General features: G+C 42.4%; 3 protein-coding genes across 3 annotated transcripts; all 3 read left to right on the plus strand.

Moving 5' to 3' along the window:
- Nucleotides 1-3,036: 3,036 nt before the first annotated feature.
- LOC310853663 (extracellular calcium-sensing receptor-like) lies at nucleotides 3,037-11,800 on the plus strand (the record flags this gene model as incomplete). Its single annotated transcript, XM_083758056.1, has 9 exons — nucleotides 3,037-3,242; nucleotides 4,377-4,674; nucleotides 5,255-5,341; nucleotides 7,521-7,796; nucleotides 8,804-9,004; nucleotides 9,229-9,504; nucleotides 9,779-10,006; nucleotides 10,090-10,213; nucleotides 10,887-11,800. 9 exons carry the CDS (start codon nucleotides 3,037-3,039, stop codon nucleotides 11,798-11,800), a joined length of 2,610 nt encoding a protein of 869 aa, XP_083614182.1.
- Nucleotides 11,801-18,446: 6,646 nt separating this feature from the next.
- LOC310853235 (cytochrome c oxidase assembly factor 5-like) lies at nucleotides 18,447-18,674 on the plus strand (the record flags this gene model as incomplete). Its single annotated transcript, XM_083757488.1, has 1 exon — nucleotides 18,447-18,674. One exon carries the CDS (start codon nucleotides 18,447-18,449, stop codon nucleotides 18,672-18,674), a length of 228 nt encoding a protein of 75 aa, XP_083613614.1.
- Nucleotides 18,675-19,160: 486 nt separating this feature from the next.
- Nucleotides 19,161-19,808, plus strand: LOC310853664 (CDP-diacylglycerol--inositol 3-phosphatidyltransferase-like; the record flags this gene model as incomplete). The annotated part of the gene is made up of 1 exon (XM_083758057.1): nucleotides 19,161-19,808. The coding sequence occupies one exon, from the start codon at nucleotides 19,161-19,163 to the stop codon at nucleotides 19,806-19,808; it is 648 nt and encodes a 215-aa protein (XP_083614183.1).
- Between the last annotated feature and the right edge of the window lie 157 nt (nucleotides 19,809-19,965).

The following is a 19,965-nucleotide window of genomic DNA, read 5'->3' on the forward strand; positions in this document are numbered from 1 at the left end:
GCGTTTTTCCGGCTGAATATCGGAGCAAATTTCGGAGGACGTAAAGAAATATTTTTTTTAAATCACACCTGTGTGAAGTGAGGGGCACTGTCTATTTTCTCAGACACTATGACGTAAAATTCTCCATTCATTGTCAATGGGAATTTAATGTTTGTGTAGGACAAAGTTTGTGGACACACACTAAAAGCTGGACATAGGAGGGGCTAGCGCCCCACAAAAATCGGACTGAGGTAGATTTAGGGTCTAGTGGGGGTGGCTAGGTGACAGGCTGACAACTAGCAACTAGCCTACTACTACTTTCTACTGTCTAATGCGGTCTAGTGGGGGCGTTATTGGTGACAGGCTGACATGCAGTTAGTGACTAGCCTACTACTACTTTCTAGTGGGGGTGTTGGTGACAGGCTGACATGCAGTTAGTGACTAGCCTATACTACTTTCTAGTGGGGGCGTTGGTGACAGGCTGACATGCAGTTAGTGACTAGCCTACTACTACTTTCTAGTGGGGGCGTTGGTGACAGGCTGACATGCAGTTAGTGACTAGCCTATACTACTTTCTAGTGGGGGTGTTGGTGACAGGCTGACATGCAGTTAGTGACTAGCCTACTACTACTTTCTAGTGGGGGCGTTGGTGACAGGCTGACATGCAGTTAGTGACTAGCCTACTACTACTTTCTAGTGGGGGTGTTGGTGACAGGCTGACATGCAGTTAGTGACTAGCCTATACTACTTTCTAGTGGGGGCGTTGGTGACAGGCTGACATGCAGTTAGTGACTAGCCTATACTACTTTCTACTGTCTAATGCGATCTAGTGGATGACAGGCTGACATGCAGTTAGTGACTAGCCTACTACTACTTTCTACTGTCTAATGCGATCTAGTGGATGACAGGCTGACATGCAGTTAGTGACTAGCCTACTACTACTTTCTACTGTCTAATGCGATCTAGTGGATGACAGGCTGACATGCAGTTAGTGACTAGCCTATACTACTTTCTAGTGGGGGCGTTGGATGACAGGCTGACATGCAGTTAGTGACTAGCCTACTACTACTTTGTAGTTGGGGCGTTGGTGATAAGCTGACATGCAGTTAGTGACTAGCCTACTACTTTCTAGTTGGGGCGTTGGTGATAAGCTGACATGCAGTTAGTGACTAGCCTACTACTACTTTCTACTAGTGGTGGCGTTGGTGACAGGCTGACATGCAGTTAGTGACTAGCCTACTACTTTCTAGTGGGGGCATTGGTGATAGGCTGACAGCTAGTGATAGCCTGCTACTTTCGGATCCACAAAACGTGGCGAAAAAACTTACCAGTGTGCCACCAACTCTATTTATTTTAGTCGTGGAGAAATTGGTTGCATGTACTTATTGAGTACACTCGTTTTTCACTCTACATCAAATCTCTTTGCCAAAGATATCTACAAGACCACAAGAAGTCAAATCGTGAGCTTGTAGATCTGCCTTTTTTGTTTTCCTCCCAGAATAGGGAAGCTGCCTGGGGTTCAAGTGGTTAAATGCCATTTGATTTGCCTGAAAAATATATATTACTAAGACTAACAAATTATCATAAAATTACTAATTACTGTGTTTGTGAAAATATAAAGTCACATTATTATGCTCTTCATGTCACATCATTGTAAGGAAATTGGACATCTGAATTAAAGGACTGAAGGACTGAACTAAATTACGTTGTTGGCAGTCTTGTCGAATAAACAATCAGATCAGCTAACTTGGCAAGCTATTGAACCATGTGATATTTAATTGGTGTTATTGTAATGTTTCAACCTTGTGTTATTTAAATTGCCTCTAAGGCCTGGGTTAATTCAATAACACCATTGTTTGTGTATGTGTGGGGGAGCTTGCCTGGCAGATTACATCACTCAGCTAAGGGACTGTCATTTGGATACTGGTGAGTTGAAGATGCCTTGGGCTGTCTTTGGGGGAATGGCCACTGCTCTGATTATCAACTTCCGAGAACTTCCTGAACGGTGGTATACCCACACACTTCTCAGGTGCCTACTCTGTTTTGGTGTCCAGTTTTTAGGTGCCCAAATCTCCCAGGTGGACACTCTGTTTTGGAGCCCAGTTTATACGGTGCCCAAATTTCCCAGGTGGACACTCTGTTTTGGTGTCCAGCCCATTGCTCAGGACCGGCACTGGTCCAGCCGTATTCCTAGTGCCTATTATATTTTACTGCCTGAATTTAAAAAAAGAAAATTCCACTCTTCTTCCTAAGTGCACAGATTGATCAAGTGCTCACATTTTTAGGTAGGCTACAGTATCCAAATGTATGAAAAGTCAAAGTACTAATTGTGCAGAATGTCCCATTTAAAGTTTTCACATGTACAGTATATACTGTACATACATCTTTGAAAATAGCAGATCTACAAGCTCACAATGCGTCACATCCCGACACATTGTGAGCTTGTAGATATGCTATTTTCAAATGGCCGAAATATACAGTAGGCTACATAGGGCTGAAGTGGTTACTGTATGTTTTGTAATAATAATCAAAATCTACAAAGTAACTAGTAACCAAAGTAAAACAAACAATAGGCTATATAGTGGAGTAAAAGTGCAATATTTGCCTCTGAGATCTAGCGGAGTAGAAGTGAAAGTACTGGGAAATTGGAAATACTCACGTAAAGTACAAATACTTAAGTAAATCTGCTTAGTTACTTTCTACCACTGATACCTGTGTGTGTTTTAAGCCCTGCCTCTGCTTCTGCCCTGTCCCATGCAGGTCGGTGATGTGAACGATGACCTGATGGTGTATAGGTGACACAGTTATAGGGGATGGCACTAACCTGCATTGAACGATGACGTGATGGTGTATAGGTGACACAGTTATAGGGGATGGCACTAACCTGTGAACGATGACGTGATGGTGTATAGGTGACACAGTTATAGGGGATGGCACTAACCTGTGTATAAAACTTAAACAACTGGACAATGGACTTAGAGAAGGGGAGAGAGGGGTGGGTGTTAGACAGTCATGATGAGGGCTTCTCTAGACATACACCTGCTTTTTTCATGCTCGATGCTCTTTTCCTTCTCTGCGTTGTATTATTCCTCCTCCTCTTCTTCCTCCTCTTCTTCTTGTGAGTTACAGGCACCGTTTAATCCCAACGGAATGCACAAGGCCGGAGACGTGATTCTGGGCGGTTTGTTTCCATTCCACGTGGCCTCTGTCTTCCCCGAGCTGACCTTCACACAGTCCAAGCGACAGAGGCCCTCCTGCTATCGGTGGGTTTCACTTAGACTTAGAGATGTCCCGATACCGATATATGTTTTTCTTCAGACAAAGTACAAGTACTTCATTTTTATTACTCGCCGATACCGAGTACCGATACGAGTACTTTTTGTTTTTGTTGTTCTCCCCTTTTTCTCCAATTTCAACTCATTGTCATGCCTTGTACTTGTAATTATACTGTAATGTTCAATTACCACAATAATAATAGCCTGAAACGATTTTGAGAAAATATCAAATTCCAAAATGTTCTCTTTATTTTGCAGAGACAAGTGACTCTTGGTTTCAATTTTTCTGTGACACTCCTATCAGCCAACAGTATTGTCTGGCATTATTGTCTGGCTTTCCTAATAATCACCTTTTCATTTTCAATATTGTTAATATAACCCTAGGATGTCTGTGATCTTACATACATTTAATGTATTCCAAATACATGCACGCTTAGCAGACTGCACGTCGGCATTTAAACTTGTAGCACTGCATGTGTATACTCACCCAATAATGATTTCCTTTTCTTTTTTTTTTATAATATTTGTTTTATTTGGAAAGAGCAGTACATTACAGATAGCATTTTCACATATGACACACGAGCAATTCCCAAGATTCTTTTCTTTTTTTCCCCACCCCTCTTCCCTCCCTCACCCCCCCTCCATGTGGCTCCAACTCCAATGTCTCTGTATAGTCCTTTTACATATGACATCAAGTCCACACTTAAACAAGGACAAACAGGGCAATATCACTTTGGATTGAAACATTTCAGGAGGACAAAAAGAAAAGAGTGGGCAGAAAAAGACAGACAGAAAAACAACAATAACCAAAAGAAAAAAACGAAAGTATATACCAATAATGAATTCCTAAGATTTGGAGTCAGATATTGTCCTCTAGTTTCATATCCATTTGAAAGTTCTGGCAGAAAACGTTCGGTTACTTTGTAACCTTTAATTGTTCTCTGAGTGAAGAGACTATCTCTCCGCCTAACATATTTCATATGTATGAGGAATGACCCCACCTCATACATATGAAATATGTTGGGTGGAGAACGTGTGTTAAGTAAAATATCACCACTTTTCCACGAGAAAAAGCTGGACTGTGTGTGTGTGTGTGTGTGTGTGTGTGTGTGTGTGTGTTAGTTTTTCCATTCCATACTTCAGAGCTGCCCAGACCATGGCTTTTGCCGTCACTGAGATCAACAGGAACCCCAGCCTTCTGCCCAACGTGACCCTGGGATACAGCCTCTATGACAGCTGTGCCACGCTTGGCGTTGCATCTGGTGCAGCGGTGTCACTGATCAGCGGGAGAGAGGAGCAGTTTACACTGGACGAGAGCTGTGCTGCCGGGTCTCCGCCAGTCCTTGGAATTGTGGGTCCTAGTAGCTCAAAAAGTTCTATTGCCCTCTCTAGAATATTAGGTTCATACAGTGTGCCCATGGTAAGTTTCCAATCCCCTTTCACCTCCATGGCCTATTTTATTTAATGTTGCTTGCTTGGCTATTTGCAAATCTAGAATATGACAAATATTATATTTGGTCTTTTTGCCGTTTGAAAGACGTAGACCATAAACGTTGCTGTCGGGAAGAAACCATATGTCTCCGTATTTCAACTTTTAATGTTTGTTTGTTATTGAATTAATGCCCTATTCCATCATATACTAGCCTTAGACCAAAGTATTTAAAAAATAGCCGATCAACAAGGTCACAACGGATCACAGTGTGGCACGTTGTGAGCTTGTAGGTCTGATATTCTTTCTTGTCTTTGTTTCAAGTGAAAGTGCAAAGTAAGTGCCCCTTATTGGCCATGTGTTTTACAGGTCTGTTGGTTCATAGTCTCCTTCCAGAGTACAATCTGTACAATTTGTACCTGTCCTTAAAGACAAGGCAGAGGTTGTACAATTAGTGCCTGTCCTTAAAGACGGGGCAGGTAGGCCTATGGGTATACCAGACCCACTGTTGAACACCCATGATCTAAGTTAGTACATTACAGAACAGATATTTTGTGCTTTGTTTTTCCAGATAAGTTACTTTGCTGCTTGCTCCTGTCTGAGTGACCTGACTCAGTTCCCTTCCTTCTTCAGAACAATACCAAGTTCTGTCTTCCAGGTGAACTTCTATAACAAATAGACGTATCGGTATCTATTCATGTTCCACACACTGGAATAATCACATACTGTATGGGGTGGGCAGCTTTGATGATGCAGGGCCACTATATTTCTGCAATCACTCCAGAGGGCCCCTATATTTCCACACTCACTCCAGAGGGCCACTATAGTTCCACACTCACTCCAGAGGGCCACTATAGTTCCACACTCACTCCAGAGGGCCACTATATTTCCACACTCACTCCAGAGGGCCACTATATTTCCACACTCAATTCAATTTTCAATTCAGTAGGCCTAACATTTTTATTTAATTTCAAATGCATTTATTTATACTATGTTAACTTAAATGGAATTAACTTTGCACAATTCAATTGTAATACTAGTCATTGCGCTACTAATATAGAATGAAGTGATTAAAGCAGTCATGTTTTGGATTGTAACAGCTGAAATCGAAACAGTATTCCGATATTAACCTGCGGGCCGCATAAGTGAACGTGGGGCCACATGTGCCCCCCGGGCCACCAATTGCGCCATGTACTGTATGATCTAACCCAGTGGTTCCCAAACTTTTTAGCCCGTGACCCAAAAGACAAATCTCCAGGACCCAAGTGAAAATAGCAGATCTGCAAACGTAGCTATTTTCACTACTTCTTAAACATTTGTTTTTTTAATTTATGGAATTTCTTAGATTTCTCGATGATTTCCTTCATGAAATTACTGTAGAAAATCATGGAATTTTGTTTATAATTCATGTAACTTTTAGCTTTTGTTTTGAAATAATAATAATAATAATAACTAGAACTGCACTCTGTCGAGTGCATACTTGCTTGTTGCACACTAGTAGGCCATAAATGGCCAACTAGTGCGCAAGCAGAGCGCGCAAGTATTTTCGACCGCTGTAAACTGTGGAATCTCAGTATCTCTGTGAAGGAACTTTGAAATGTCTAATTATTAGGTGTAACTATTTGCTACCTATCTACTTTATGCATGTAAACACCTAGTATTATTAAGTATGGTTCAAGTTTCTATCTATATAAGAAATACACTTTTATCAATTTAGAAATATTCTAGATCCCTTTTTAGTTTTTCAAAGAAAAATAAATCATTGATATGTGATGAAAAAAAAGGTATATAAACTGAATTAAAATATGTTATACAGTATAATTATTTTATTATTTATTGTAAATTGTCAATTGTTTTAAATGTATTTAATCTTGGACTATAGTGATATTAATACTAAATCATGATCAGAGTAATATGTGTCTCTAACTTCAATTTCTGTAATAATACTTGTAAGTTGATTAGCGGTATACTGTGGTTACTTTGCGCCAAAAACCGTGCCAGCCAACCCGCCACTTGATGCGTATGCAAATAAAACAGCGGATTTGTGCCTGGTTTGCTGGGACCAGATTACATAAATTACCATATTTCTTACGTCATCATTGAGAGCTAGTCATACATATACACACCATGTACTCTGGTCCCAGCAAATCAGGCACAATTTGCTATTTTATTTGACTGATTATGTATATAGTATACGTATGACTAGCTCTAAAATGATGACGTAAGACATACATATACATATACATATACTATATAGAGTATGTAGTTGTAAGTTGATTAGCGGTATACTGTGGTTACTTTGCGCCAAAAGCCGTGCCAGCCAACCCGCCACTTGATGCGTATGCTAATAAAACAGCAGATTTGTGCCTGGTTTGCTGGGACCAGATTACATAAATGACCATATTTCTTACGTCATCATTGAGAGCTAGTCATACATATACACACCATGTACTCTGGTCCCTGCAGCAGATCAGGCACAATTTACTATTTTATTTTACTGATTATGTATATAGTATACGTATGACTAGCTCTAAATGATGACGTAAGACATATTGTCATTTATGTGATCTGGTCCCAGCAAACCAGGCACAGATTTGCTGTTTTTTTGCATACACATCAAATGGCGGGTTGGCTGTCACGGTGAACGAAGACCGGGCGAAATTATTACTTGCGCGCTCTGCTTGCGCAAGTAATTAAAAAACAAATATAGGATAAACAAAAAATAAGGGGCCCATAAAAATGTGGCCGCACTCCACAAATGGGTCCCGACTGCACTGTTTTGAGAAACAGCTGATCTGACCCAAGTACTTATCCGTTCCATTTCTTCATCCAATCAGGTGCGAGCTATGCTCCAGACTATGAGGTGGTTTGAGTGGACCTGGGTTGGACTGTTGTTCAGCGATGATGACGGTGGCCGTTATGCCGCCCAGCTATTCCAGTCCGAGCTGGATCGGTCCGGTCTGGGCTGTGTGGCCTATTCAGAGGCCCTGCCCTTCGACAAACACAAGGACGTGGCTAAGCTCCAGAGGATCGTCACCGCGATGAAGACGTCCACAGCTCGCGTGGTCATTGCATTTGTGTACGGGAGCTATTTGTATAATGTCTTGGATGAGGTTTGTGTTATTATGGAATTTGTAATTAGAAGCAGTGGTGGAAAAGGTATACTCGCATGTCTTACTTAAAGATGGAGTGCCGTGATTTTCTGTTTTGTATGTGTCTATGGAGTTAACATTACTCTAATAGGTGCAGTTAGATGTTAGAATATTGAAATGTGTCTTCCCTGTGTGTTTAGTTTAGTTTTTTCAAAAGGCCTAATCAAAGCCTAGGTCAAAAGGCCCAATCGAAATGACAGTGATATAGTGTCATCACAATATCATTCCCTCCCCTAACCCATCACCCTTTATCATACAACAACAGCTATGGGTGCGGCTTCAGTTCAGGATCACCACCCACCAGGCAAACCATATAAAAACATAATTTTAACACTTTCTGTAAAATACATTTGAGAAAATAAATAAATCTTTCTCCTAGTATTTTCATAGTACATGATGATCATGTGGTAGGGGGGGCGGGAGGATCACGTACGGCACTCCATCTTTAAGTAAAATGTCAATACTGCAATATAGAATTACTCTGTTAAACTGAAGTCCCAAAATGTACTTGAGTGAAAGTATTCATGGATTAAAAATGTACCTAAAGTACCAAAAGTAGAAAGTAATCATTGTGCCGAAGATCCTATTTCACAAATTTTCATAAAACATCTTTTGAAAATAGCCAAAATGTATATAGGGCTGAAGGGGTTAATGTATGTTTGTAATAATAATCAACATCTACAAAGTAACTAGTAACTAAAGTTTTCAAATACATGTAGTGGAGTAAAAGTACAATATTTGCCTCTGAGATGTAGTGGAGTAGAAGTAAAAGTATTGGAAATTGGAAATACTAAGTCAAGTACAAATAACTCAAAATGTCCCTGTACAGTGCTTAAATAAATGTACTTAGTTACTTTCCACCACTGTTAGGATGTTAATTTAGGGATTGGTAATTAGAAGGAATCTAAAATGAGAACGTACTGAAAGAAAAAGGTCATCTCTTGGTTTCTTTCCAAAACAACGAACAGGTGGTTAAGCAGAACGTGACAGGTCTGCTATGGATCTTACCTGCCACGTCAGGCTGGTGGGCCCACCCTACTCTCCAGGCTCCTCACCACCTGCCATACCTCAGAGGCACCCTGGGTTTTGCTATTCGTCGTGGAGAGATACCAGGTCTCAAGGACTTCTTGTTAAAGATACGCCCTGACAATGACCATGAAGATAACATAGTAAGTTTTATTGTATATTATTGTATACCTTTAAATGTCTCTGTGAATTGAATACACAGGACCACAATGGACATGGACACAAGCCCGGGACTTTTAGTATACTTTTTTTGTGTTATCCTTTTTGCGCCATTATATTATTGTACCACTGTACTATTTGCAAACTCTGATCAATCAATCAATTTTATTTAAATGCTTATGCTTATGAATTCATTGTGTTCTTTCAGGTGAGGCAGTTTTGGGAACACACATTTCGGTGTAAATTTTCACCCCTTCCACCAGAGTGGGTGGATGCTGGTGGAAGGGTGTGTACTGGACAAGAGGACCTAGGAACAGCAACTACTACCCTGTTGGATGTGTCTGACCTCAGGGCAGTCTATAATGTATACAAGGCTGCGTATTCTCTGGCCCATGCCCTCCATGACATGTTGCAATGTGTGCCAGGAAGAGGGCCTTTCCATGGGCACAGCTGTGCCACTTTGCAGACAATACAGCCATGGCAGGTGGGATGTTCATTCAGTTAACCTGTAAATGTTTCTAGTTGGATTCAAATATAGAAACTGAATAATAAGGGAAAAGTCAATATGACATTGAAAACCATGCATAATGTAAGGGGTAGCGCAGGTGTTTTAGTGATAAGGCTGGTGGCGGAAGATAGCAACTTTGCCACAGGAACGCCCCTTGCAAAATGCTTAAATCCCCAAATAGTGGGTATAGTGTGACTTGGGCACAAAATAGCCTCTTGCTCTTCATGATTCTGCTCTTCACCATTTCTAGCTCCTCTATTACCTGGAAAAGGTCAACTTCACCACATCTGTTGGCGATCGTGTATACTTTGATGAGAACGGCGATGCTTTACCAATCTACGATATAATGAACTGGGCGTGGCTCCCCGATGGAAGCACAAAGATTCACAATGTAGGTGTGGTCAAGAAGACAGCCTCCGGAGATGAAGAATTCACCCTCGATGAAGACAGAATCTTCTGGAACTTTGAATCTGCAAAAGTAATTTCAGCTTTCTAAAATATGTAATATTGAGCTCATCATGTGAATGTAATTTAAGTGACCATTGTTCCTTTCCTCTGCAGCCTCCTCGGTCAGTGTGCAGTGAGAGCTGTTCCCCTGGAACCCGTGTGGCCACGAGGAAGGGAGAACCCGTCTGCTGCTTTGACTGCATCGCTTGTTCTGAGGGAGAGATCAGCAATGACACTGGTATAGTTTTTACATTGTTCTGAGGGAGACATCAGCAATGACACTGGTACTTTTTACATTGTTCTGAGGGAGAGATCAGCAATGACACTGGTACTTTTTACATTGTGTAGCTACCGGTATGTACAGTAGATTATAAGCAGCGGTGGGAAAAGTTAAAGTGTTTTACTTAGGTAAAAGTATCAATACTGTAATATAGATGTACCCCGTTACAAGTAAAAGTCTGGAATTCAAAATGTACTCGAGTACCAAAAGTGAAAGTACTCATTATGAAGAATGTCTCATTTCAAGTTCTAAAATGTCTACAAATATTTTGAAAATAGCCGATCTACAAGCTCACAATGTATTGCATTGCAAGCGTGTATATTGGCTATTTTCAAATGGCCGAAAAGTATGTATAGCGCCTAAGTGGGTAATGTATGTTTTGTAATACAAAGAAACTAGTAACTAAAGTTTTCAAATTAATTGTAGTGCAGTAAAAGTACATTATTTGCCTCTGAGATGTAGTGGAGTAGTTAAAAGTACTGGAAATTGGAAATACTCAAGTAAAGAACAAAATACAAATAACTCAAAACTGTACTTAAGTACAGTACATTATAGTAGTAAATGTACTTACTTACTTTCCACCACTGGTTATAAGAAGATACTGTACTTGTCTTGTCTGTCCCTTTTTTAGACTCTACAGAGTGCACCAGTTGCCCAGATGGCTTCTGGTCCGGCCCCCAGCGTGACCACTGTGTCCCTAAGATCATTGAGTTCCTGTCCTACCATGAGGCCCTGGGAATCGCCTTAACCACCATCTCATTGCTGGGCACACTTATCTGTGCCATTGTCCTAGGGATCATCGTCTATCATCGAGACACGCCCATTGTACGCGCCAACAACTCAGAACTCAGCTTCCAACTGTTGGTTTCACTCAAACTGTGTTTCTTGTGCTCACTCCTGTTCATTGGCCGTCCCAGACTCTGGACTTGTCAGCTGAGGCATGCAGTGTTTGGGATCAGCTTTGTGCTGTGTGTCTCCTGCATCCTGGTAAAGACTGTGGTGGTGTTGGTCGTGTTCAAGGCCTCCAAGCCTGGGGGTGCAGACATCATGAGGTTTTTTGGTGCTATGCAGCAGAGAGGAATAGTTCTGGTTCTTACTTCAATCCAGGCAATAATCTGCACAGCCTGGCTTGTGTCTGCCTCACCCACTCCTCATAAAAACACAAAATACTATTCTGAAAAGATAGTCTATGAGTGCAATGTTGGGTCAGCAGTTGGTTTTGCAGTGTTACTAGGTTATATTGGCTTACTAGCACTCCTCAGTTTCGTCCTGGCATTCATGGCAAGGAATCTTCCAGACAACTTCAATGAAGCCAAGTTAATTACTTTTAGCATGTTGATCTTCTGTGCAGTGTGGATAGCCTTCATCCCAGCATATATCAGCTCTCCCGGCAAATATGCAGATGTAGTGGAGGTGTTTGCTATTTTAGCATCTAGTTTTGGCCTTTTGGTGGCGCTGTTTGGACCAAAGTGTTATATAATCCTTTTGAAACCTGAGAGAAACACTAAGAAGTCAATCATGGGTCGAGATGCTGCCAAGACGTAGAAGCAGAAATTTAGAAATACATGTTGTTAGAGCCATTTTCTATTTATGAAGATTTATATTTATTCTGATTATTATTGCCTGCTTTATGATATGTATTTATTTTGTGGTCATTTAAATTATTATAAACGCTATGAATTTGATGGACTGAATGGAGGTTTCCCCTCCCCTTTTGAGAAAGGATATCTAGGTGCTAGGCACCTGATGACAGACAGGTGACTCCCTGCTGGGAGATAGAATGGACTCCCTGCTGGGAGAGAATGTGGCATATAGACGGGGAAGCTCACAGTTTGTTGACCGTGCTCACAGTCTCTTTTTGTTTTATTTGAATACAAGTTTATGTTATGTGACGGAGAAATAAATATGATTTGTTCTGACAAAACAATCCGATCTCCGCGAGTTATACAGCAACAATAGACTGCAACACCACCCCGACAAAACAGTGGCCTTATTTGTTTAGTGAGAAAGGCCACGATATTAGTCAACAAACTCCGCATGGTGCGGTAGTAAAGGACGGCAACATTGCACAACTACAAGCGGCTTGGAAACGGCGACATTGACGACAAACCTCACCTTGGACTTGAAGTTGTTTCCCCAACGGGCCGTGAGTAGTAGCCTAGCCCAAGGCTATAAAAGCCAAACAAAGGAGCTGCTGCTCAAAATTATGAATGAAATGTCGCGCCGATGCGCTGTTGCTTTATTGGAGTGAATTATACGAAAAGCAAATGTTGCGCGCTGATGCGCTGTTGGGAAATGGATGCGCTGAAATTAATTGGAACGAAAAATAAATGCTGCGCTGATGTTGGGAAATAATAAAATAGATGCTTTGAAATGAAACTAAATGAAAAGCAAAATGAAATGAATTGAAATGAATTGAAATGAAATGAAATGAAATGAAGGAATGCTTTGCATACAACTGACAAATCAAAGGGAGGTTCTCAAATAAAGTCTGATCAAACTCAAACTGTGTGGAGAACGTTATATCTAACAATGGAAGAGGAGGTGGTTTCTGTTGACCCCGCCGCGGCGGAGGATGATGTTAAAGCATTAAGTGGAACGCGCAGAGGGAAACTTGGTGTTTGCACTCGTAAAATGAGAGAGGTTCAAACTTTGCTCGTACCGGGTGGAAATGTGAAAGAGGTTCATAATGATGTTGCCTCATTTGAAATGTCACTGGATGAATTCATTCACTATCATGGGTTGGTTCAAAATCTCCTGTCTGACGAGACAAAGAAGGAGGATAATGATGCATGGTATGAACCAAAACTAAACTTGTTTCACGAGTTCTTGCATGAAGTTGACATGTGGGTAAATGAACAAAAACAAATGACTGTGGAACCCCATGACAGCGCCTCAAATGTGTCAAATGAGTCAAAACGATCAAAAGCAAAATCAACTAAATCTACCACTTCGTCAGTCAAGTCAGCCCGACTCAGGGCTGAGACAGAGAAGGCTGCACTCCTTATAAGGGCATCAACATTAAAGGCAAAGCAGGCTCTAGAAATGGAGCAGGCTAACATGGATATTGAGCAGACTAAAATACGAGCCAGAATGGAAACAATGGAACTGGAGATCAGCCTGGCTGAATCTGATGCCAAATTAAAAGTCCTGGCGGATTTTGAATCCAGTTCACAACCACCATCAGAACTGCTTAAATCACAACCACAAATGCCACAGTCAAAATCACATGATGCCATGAATGAGTATTTGGAAAGTAAAACCAAAAATGCAAATGCAACAATTTATTCACTTGGAGCCAGACAAAAAACAAAATTTCAAGGAATGTCAAACCGTGGCCCAGGCCCACCAGAACCAGTAGCAACTCACAGGACCCAACAGCAGCAACCAATGGGATTTGGGACAGGAACTGGAGTGTCAAACAATGACAACTTCTTGACCGTAATACAGAGGCAAAATGAGATTGCTGATTTACTGATTGTTCAGCAAAAAATGACATCACTTCCCTCTATAGAAATCCCAGTTTTCGATGGCGACCCTCTAAATTACCAGGCATTTATGAGGTCATTTGAACATTGTATTGAGGAAAAAACAAAAAGCCGCCAAGATAGGCTATATTACTTGGAACAATATACCTCCGGGCCTGGCAAAGAATTGGTTAGGAGCTGTCTTCACATGAATGCTAACGAAGGCTACATTCAGGCCAAAACCCTGTTAAAGAAGCATTTTGGTGATGACATGAAGATTGCAAGCGCCTATATGGAAAAAGCTCTGAATTGGAACTCTATTAAATCAGAGGATGGAGATGCATTGCACTGTTATGCGCTTTATCTGAGAGGCTGCTGTAATGCAATGAGAGATTTGGAGGATATAGAGGAGCTGGATTTGGGCTCTAACCTGAAACTGATTGTGTCCAAGCTGCCTTATAAATTAAGGGAAAAATGGAGAGCAACAGCTTGTGACATTTTGGAACAGACTCATAGGAGAGCCAGATTGACCAACTTGGTTACATTTATGGAGAAGCAGGCTAGTATACTGCAAGACCCGCTTTACGGTGACATTAATGACTCACCTGCCAATGTGAAGACTTCAAGACCCAGAACTGCTGTGGAGTCTAAATCTAGCAGATCTACAGGCAGGGGGAGTAGTTTTGCTACTACAATGGAAATTGTGCCTGACAGCAATGCTGAAAATACACTGGTCAACATGCCTTTAGGTGTGCATGATGCCTCATGTCTCTACTGTACAGGCAAGCATCCTTTATCTGAATGTCAGAAAATGAATGTACAAGCACATGAATCTAAAATCCAGTTTCTCAGAGAGAGAGGACTATGCTTTAGATGTTTGAGAGGAGGACATCAGGGCCGTAATTGTGCACAAAGAATGACCTGTCAGAATTGCCAGGCCAAACACCCTACTATTCTGCACATTAATGGATTCAAACCAGAGATGGTCAAATCTAACGAGGCAGAATGGCATAATGAAAGGCATGCGGAAACATCGTCTGTCACCAGCGCTCTGGTGTCACTTAGAGAGGGTGAAGGAACCGGGGCTGGTAAAGACTGCATACTTGCTATAGTGCCAGTGCAGGTGAAACTTCGCAGTGGAAATAGGAGTGTACTCACCTACGCCTTCCTGGACCCAGGTAGTACTGATACATTCTGTACAGAGAAGCTCATGAGGCAGCTCAATGCTAAAGGACAGAGAACTGAAGTTCTTCTGCAGACCATGGGAACAGAGAAAACTGTCAAGAGCTTTGAGCTCACTGGTCTAGAAGTAAGAAACATGGAAGGTGGTACATACTTGCCACTGCCCAAGTTATACACCCAAGACAGGATACCTGTAACAAAAAGAAATATACTCACCCAGACGTATCTTGACAAATGGCCTTATCTGCAGGAGATCAAGGTCAGAGGAATTGATGCTGACGTGGAGCTCCTTATTGGAGTGAATACCCCAAAAGCCACGGAGCCACGGAAGATCATCAGTAGTCAAGAGAACGGTCCCTACGCAGTGAAAACATTGCTAGGTTGGGTGGTGAATGGACCACTGCATGCTTCCACTGCTGTGGATAAGAAACGTCGCATGGTCTCGGTGAATCGGATCTCAATCGTTCACATTGAGAAAAAACAACATGCACATGACTTCACAGGGAAGGTACCACCAGATCTACAAAAGGAAAACAGCAAACTGCGGTACAGACCACACCATGGTGTTTACCATACACACAAGAAACGCAAGAAAATTATTAAACCTCTTTTGGATACGAGTCAGAAGCTACAAAACTCTGGGACTCATGCAACTCGTGCCCTCAACCTTTCATCGGAGGACTTGGAAAATGCTGAAAACGCCATTTGCCACAAGCAAAGGCAGCATTTCAAGGAGGAAATGTCCTCACTGGAGAAAGGAATACAGTGCAATAAAGGAAGCTCCCTTTACAAGCTGGACCCTAACATTGACAATGGAATTATGAGAGTGGGAGGAAGGATTGGGAGGATGGCTATGCCAACTGAGATTAAACGAACAAAGATCCTACCTAAACAAATGAAATCATGCCCCCCGAACTGTTCAGAAATGAGGACCAACATACAAGGAGGAGACAGGTACAACACCTCGCCGACCTATTTCGGAAATGTGGGACCAAGGATATGGAATAAAATCAAGAGAGATTTCATCCCTGGAGATCTCGTTGTCATTGTTGATGACAACGCACTGAGGAACTCGTGGCTCCTGGGACGAGTCATCAAGACCCTTCCAGGACCTCAAGGACTTGTTCGTAGTGTCCTGGTAGAAACCAAGACAAACGTCATTCAACGACCCGTCACCAAGCTCTGCCTGCTCTTGGAAACAGCTGACAGAGCCTACTAAGCCCCTTCTTCTGGTCACATGGCTCTGACTAGTGGATATGACACCCCCCCCCCCCCCCCCCCAGAACAATGCACACACACACACACACCCCCACACACATTCATGCGCACATTCGTTCGCTTGGATCATACAGACTTTGGTCGCTTGAATAACGGACTTGAATACGAACAAGAAGAAAATTAAATATGAACTTGATTATGCATATTATATGCTGAGGACAAGTGTCCTATATGCTTTCATGCTAATGGCTCTTTGATGTCTTATTATTTGGTAATTGCTTTGTAAGCAATTCGGGGCTGGTATGTTAGAGCCATTTTCTATTTATGAAGATTTATATTTATTCTGATTATTATTGCCTGCTTTATGATATGTATTTATTTTGTGGTCATTTAAATTATTATAAACGCTATGAATTTGATGGACTGAATGGAGGTTTCCCCTCCCCTTTTGAGAAAGGATATCTAGGTGCTAGGCACCTGATGACAGACAGGTGACTCCCTGCTGGGAGATAGAATGGACTCCCTGCTGGGAGAGAATGTGGCATATAGACGGGGAAGCTCACAGTTTGTTGACCGTGCTCACAGTCTCTTTTTGTTTTATTTGAATACAAGTTTATGTTATGTGACGGAGAAATAAATATGATTTGTTCTGACAAAACAATCCGATCTCCGTGAGTATTTGGATCTGCAAGAGGAGAGGCGACGCGAGTTATACAGCAACAATAGACTGCAACACCACCCCGACAAAACAGTGGCCTTATTTGTTTAGTGAGAAAGGCCACGATACATGTTCTGTGTATTTTACAATAAGTGTATTTGGATAGTCTTAGTCTATATAACAATATTGCTGATAACCTTGTTAGTAATAGTCAGTTTTCTACCATAATAAATTAACTCTTGTCAGAGATACAAACATCTATTATCTGTGATAAAGAATTAAGTTAAAATGTGTTGATTTTAGAGCTATATTGACAATAACAAATGTGAACCTTTCATCTGTGGGTCAAAAATACTACAAGTATGTACAGTAAGAGGCAAATTATGTATAGGTTTAAAATTGCCAAATGTAGCCTTTATGTGTCATGGTATCTGCCTGTCTTGTATTTCTATGCTCTTGCCGTGTTTGTCCTTTAGGTTGGAGCTGCACTCTGCATTTGGGGAGGTGTGTCCGGGCAATCTCATGGCTGTGACAGCGGGAGGCATACTTTGGTTAGACATAGCATTGGTCCGACTGGATTAAGGTTGGTGAGGGGTGCGTTAAAATGACCGGAATAAGGTTGGTGAGGGGTGCGTTAAAGGTATATTCAGTGATTTCACTCAAAAAACCGTAGGTTTCGTTTTTGGCTGTGGGACCCAGCCTTTCGTCCAATCAGGATAGAGAGTCAAAAACGAAACCTAAGGTTTTTTGACCCCCAGGGGTTAACTGGGGACAGGGAGGAACTCCTTATATGGCCAGCACACTCTATAGTAGGGAGGATTATCACAACAAAACAAAAAAATAAGTGATATTTGAATTAAGTGAAATCACTGAATATACCTTTAAGGGTTGGGAAAGGGTTAGGTTTAGGTGTGCTGCCCCATGGGAGGTTAGGGTGAGGATTTGAGATATCGGACCAATGGTATGTCTAACCAAACGTGTGCGGTTACGTTAGGAAGGTTTGGGTTAGGTTAGGGTGTCGGACTATTGCCGTTGACTGTTGACCAAAGATATATGCACCCGCTCAGAGATAGTTTCCAGCTAGTGCACATGCTGGTGCAGCTAATAGGTCAGTTTGGAGGGGGTGCATACGTTTGTTAGACATATACTACCAGATCTGAAGGACTGCCTATGTTCCTTGCCATTTTGGACCCCTGTGTTATCTCCTTGTTTGGGGAAAGTTCCTCAAAGTAAATCCAAAGTAATTAACTCACAAGTGAGCTTGTAGATCCTTTGTTTTAACCAATATATAACATAACGGCATGCATGGCTTCCTCCCTATATGGATCATATTGATGACATCATCAATGTGGAACTCATTTGGACCAGAACTCGCTGAGTCAAGTGTGACTGACCACTGTCCAATCAGAGCAAGATGGAGGGGTGACATCATCAAATGGTATGACGAGAATCGAGAAAGACTTGTGAAGAACAAATGGAACGGTGACGTGTGACAGTAGTACGAGCCAACCAATGGCCTGCCTCACATTTAATTTCATCACATTTTCTCCAATCTGGGAACCCATTCGTAAAAAATCATTCAATAAAACAACAGTCTTGAGAGATTAATATTCCTCTAACATTGGTAGTTGACTTTCAGTGACATCCATTCTGTGACAGAAACACGATGCCGAAATACTACGAGGGTAAAGAGCAGGATAACAGAGCCTGTGCCGGTGTCCGAGAGGATCTGAAGGAATGTTTGCTTCATCTCGACTGCGTCTTGAAGGAGGGCAAACTGCCCAGTGAGTGCTTGAAGGAAGGCCATTGCAAGGCCCTACACACCACCTTCTTTGAGTGCAAGAGGTCCATGTTGGACGCAAGGTCAAGGTTCCGTGGAAGGAAAGGTTATTGATAAGCTGCCGGTGCCCAAATATGGAGTTCCAAGTGGTTCTCAATTTTTTGGTCATTTTATTTCACTTCAAAGACCCCCAGTTTGGTATGCATTAGGCCACGGACCTTGAGTGTATAGAAATGGCTATAGCTGCGGACTCCCTGGAACCCCCTCAAGGACCCCTGGGGAAACCCAGGGAACCACTCAAATCTGTGAGATTCTTTTTTGTTGAGAATAATGATGTCATATGACTGACCGCCAAATTGCCATGGTGATCAATTAGCCATCAACAGACAATTGGCTTTCCTGATTGGCCAACCCAACCCATCGACTTGGCGGATTGGCCAAGCTGTGTGTGACGTCGGTGCTGCTGTACCAATTAAAGTGTCACATTGTGTTTTTCATTCTTCTGCCCAAAATGGACATCCACACACATTCATCAACCCTAGCATGCATGTGGCTGGACAGAACATTGTTTACACCGATCAGCATAAATCTCATTTTATAATGGCTGAGGAAAACATATTCCTTTTCATTCCGAATGTGATCGGGTATGCCCGCATCGTACTGGCGTTGCTGTCCTTCTACTTCATGACGAGCTGCCCGGTGCGCGGCGTCCTCTGCTACCTGCTCAGCGCTCTGCTGGACGCCTTCGATGGCTACGCCGCCCGAGCACTCGACCAGTCCACGAGGTTCGGAGCCATGCTGGACATGTTGACGGACCGCTGTGCCACCATGTGCCTCCTGGTCAACCTGGCCCTGCTGTACCCTTCCTACACGTTCCTGTTCCAGCTCAGCATGTGTCTGGACATCGCCAGCCACTGGCTGCACCTACACAGCTCGACGATGAAGGGATCCGCCAGCCACAAGGCCGTCGACCTCTCCGGCAACCCCATCCTCCGTCTCTACTACACGTCCAAACCGGTGCTGTTCGTCATGTGCGCGGGGAACGAGTTGTTCTTCTGCCTGCTCTACGTCCTCTATTACGTCGAGGAACCGGCCGCCTGGTTGTACTGGCTCCAGGGAGTCTGCGCCGTCATCTGTCTCCTCAAGTCAGGCGTCAGCCTCCTGCACCTGGTCACAGCCTCTCGGAACATGGTGGCTTTTGACGCGGCGGAACGCGGAAAGGCCAGGAGGACCACCGCGGCCAAGTGAGGACCCAAAGGGGCGGAGAGAGACCACCCGTACCAAGTTGACCCAAAGCTCATTTTTTGTAATAGTTTAATCACTTGAATCATTTCCGCTACAATTAATAATGGCAAGAGAGATTGTGCCTAAACTGAGATTTTAGTGTTCCGGGTATGATTATAAT

Source organism: Protomyctophum parallelum, assembly GCF_964188405.1.
Source record: "Protomyctophum parallelum genome assembly, chromosome: 22".
NCBI classification, from domain to species: domain Eukaryota; kingdom Metazoa; phylum Chordata; class Actinopteri; order Myctophiformes; family Myctophidae; genus Protomyctophum; species Protomyctophum parallelum.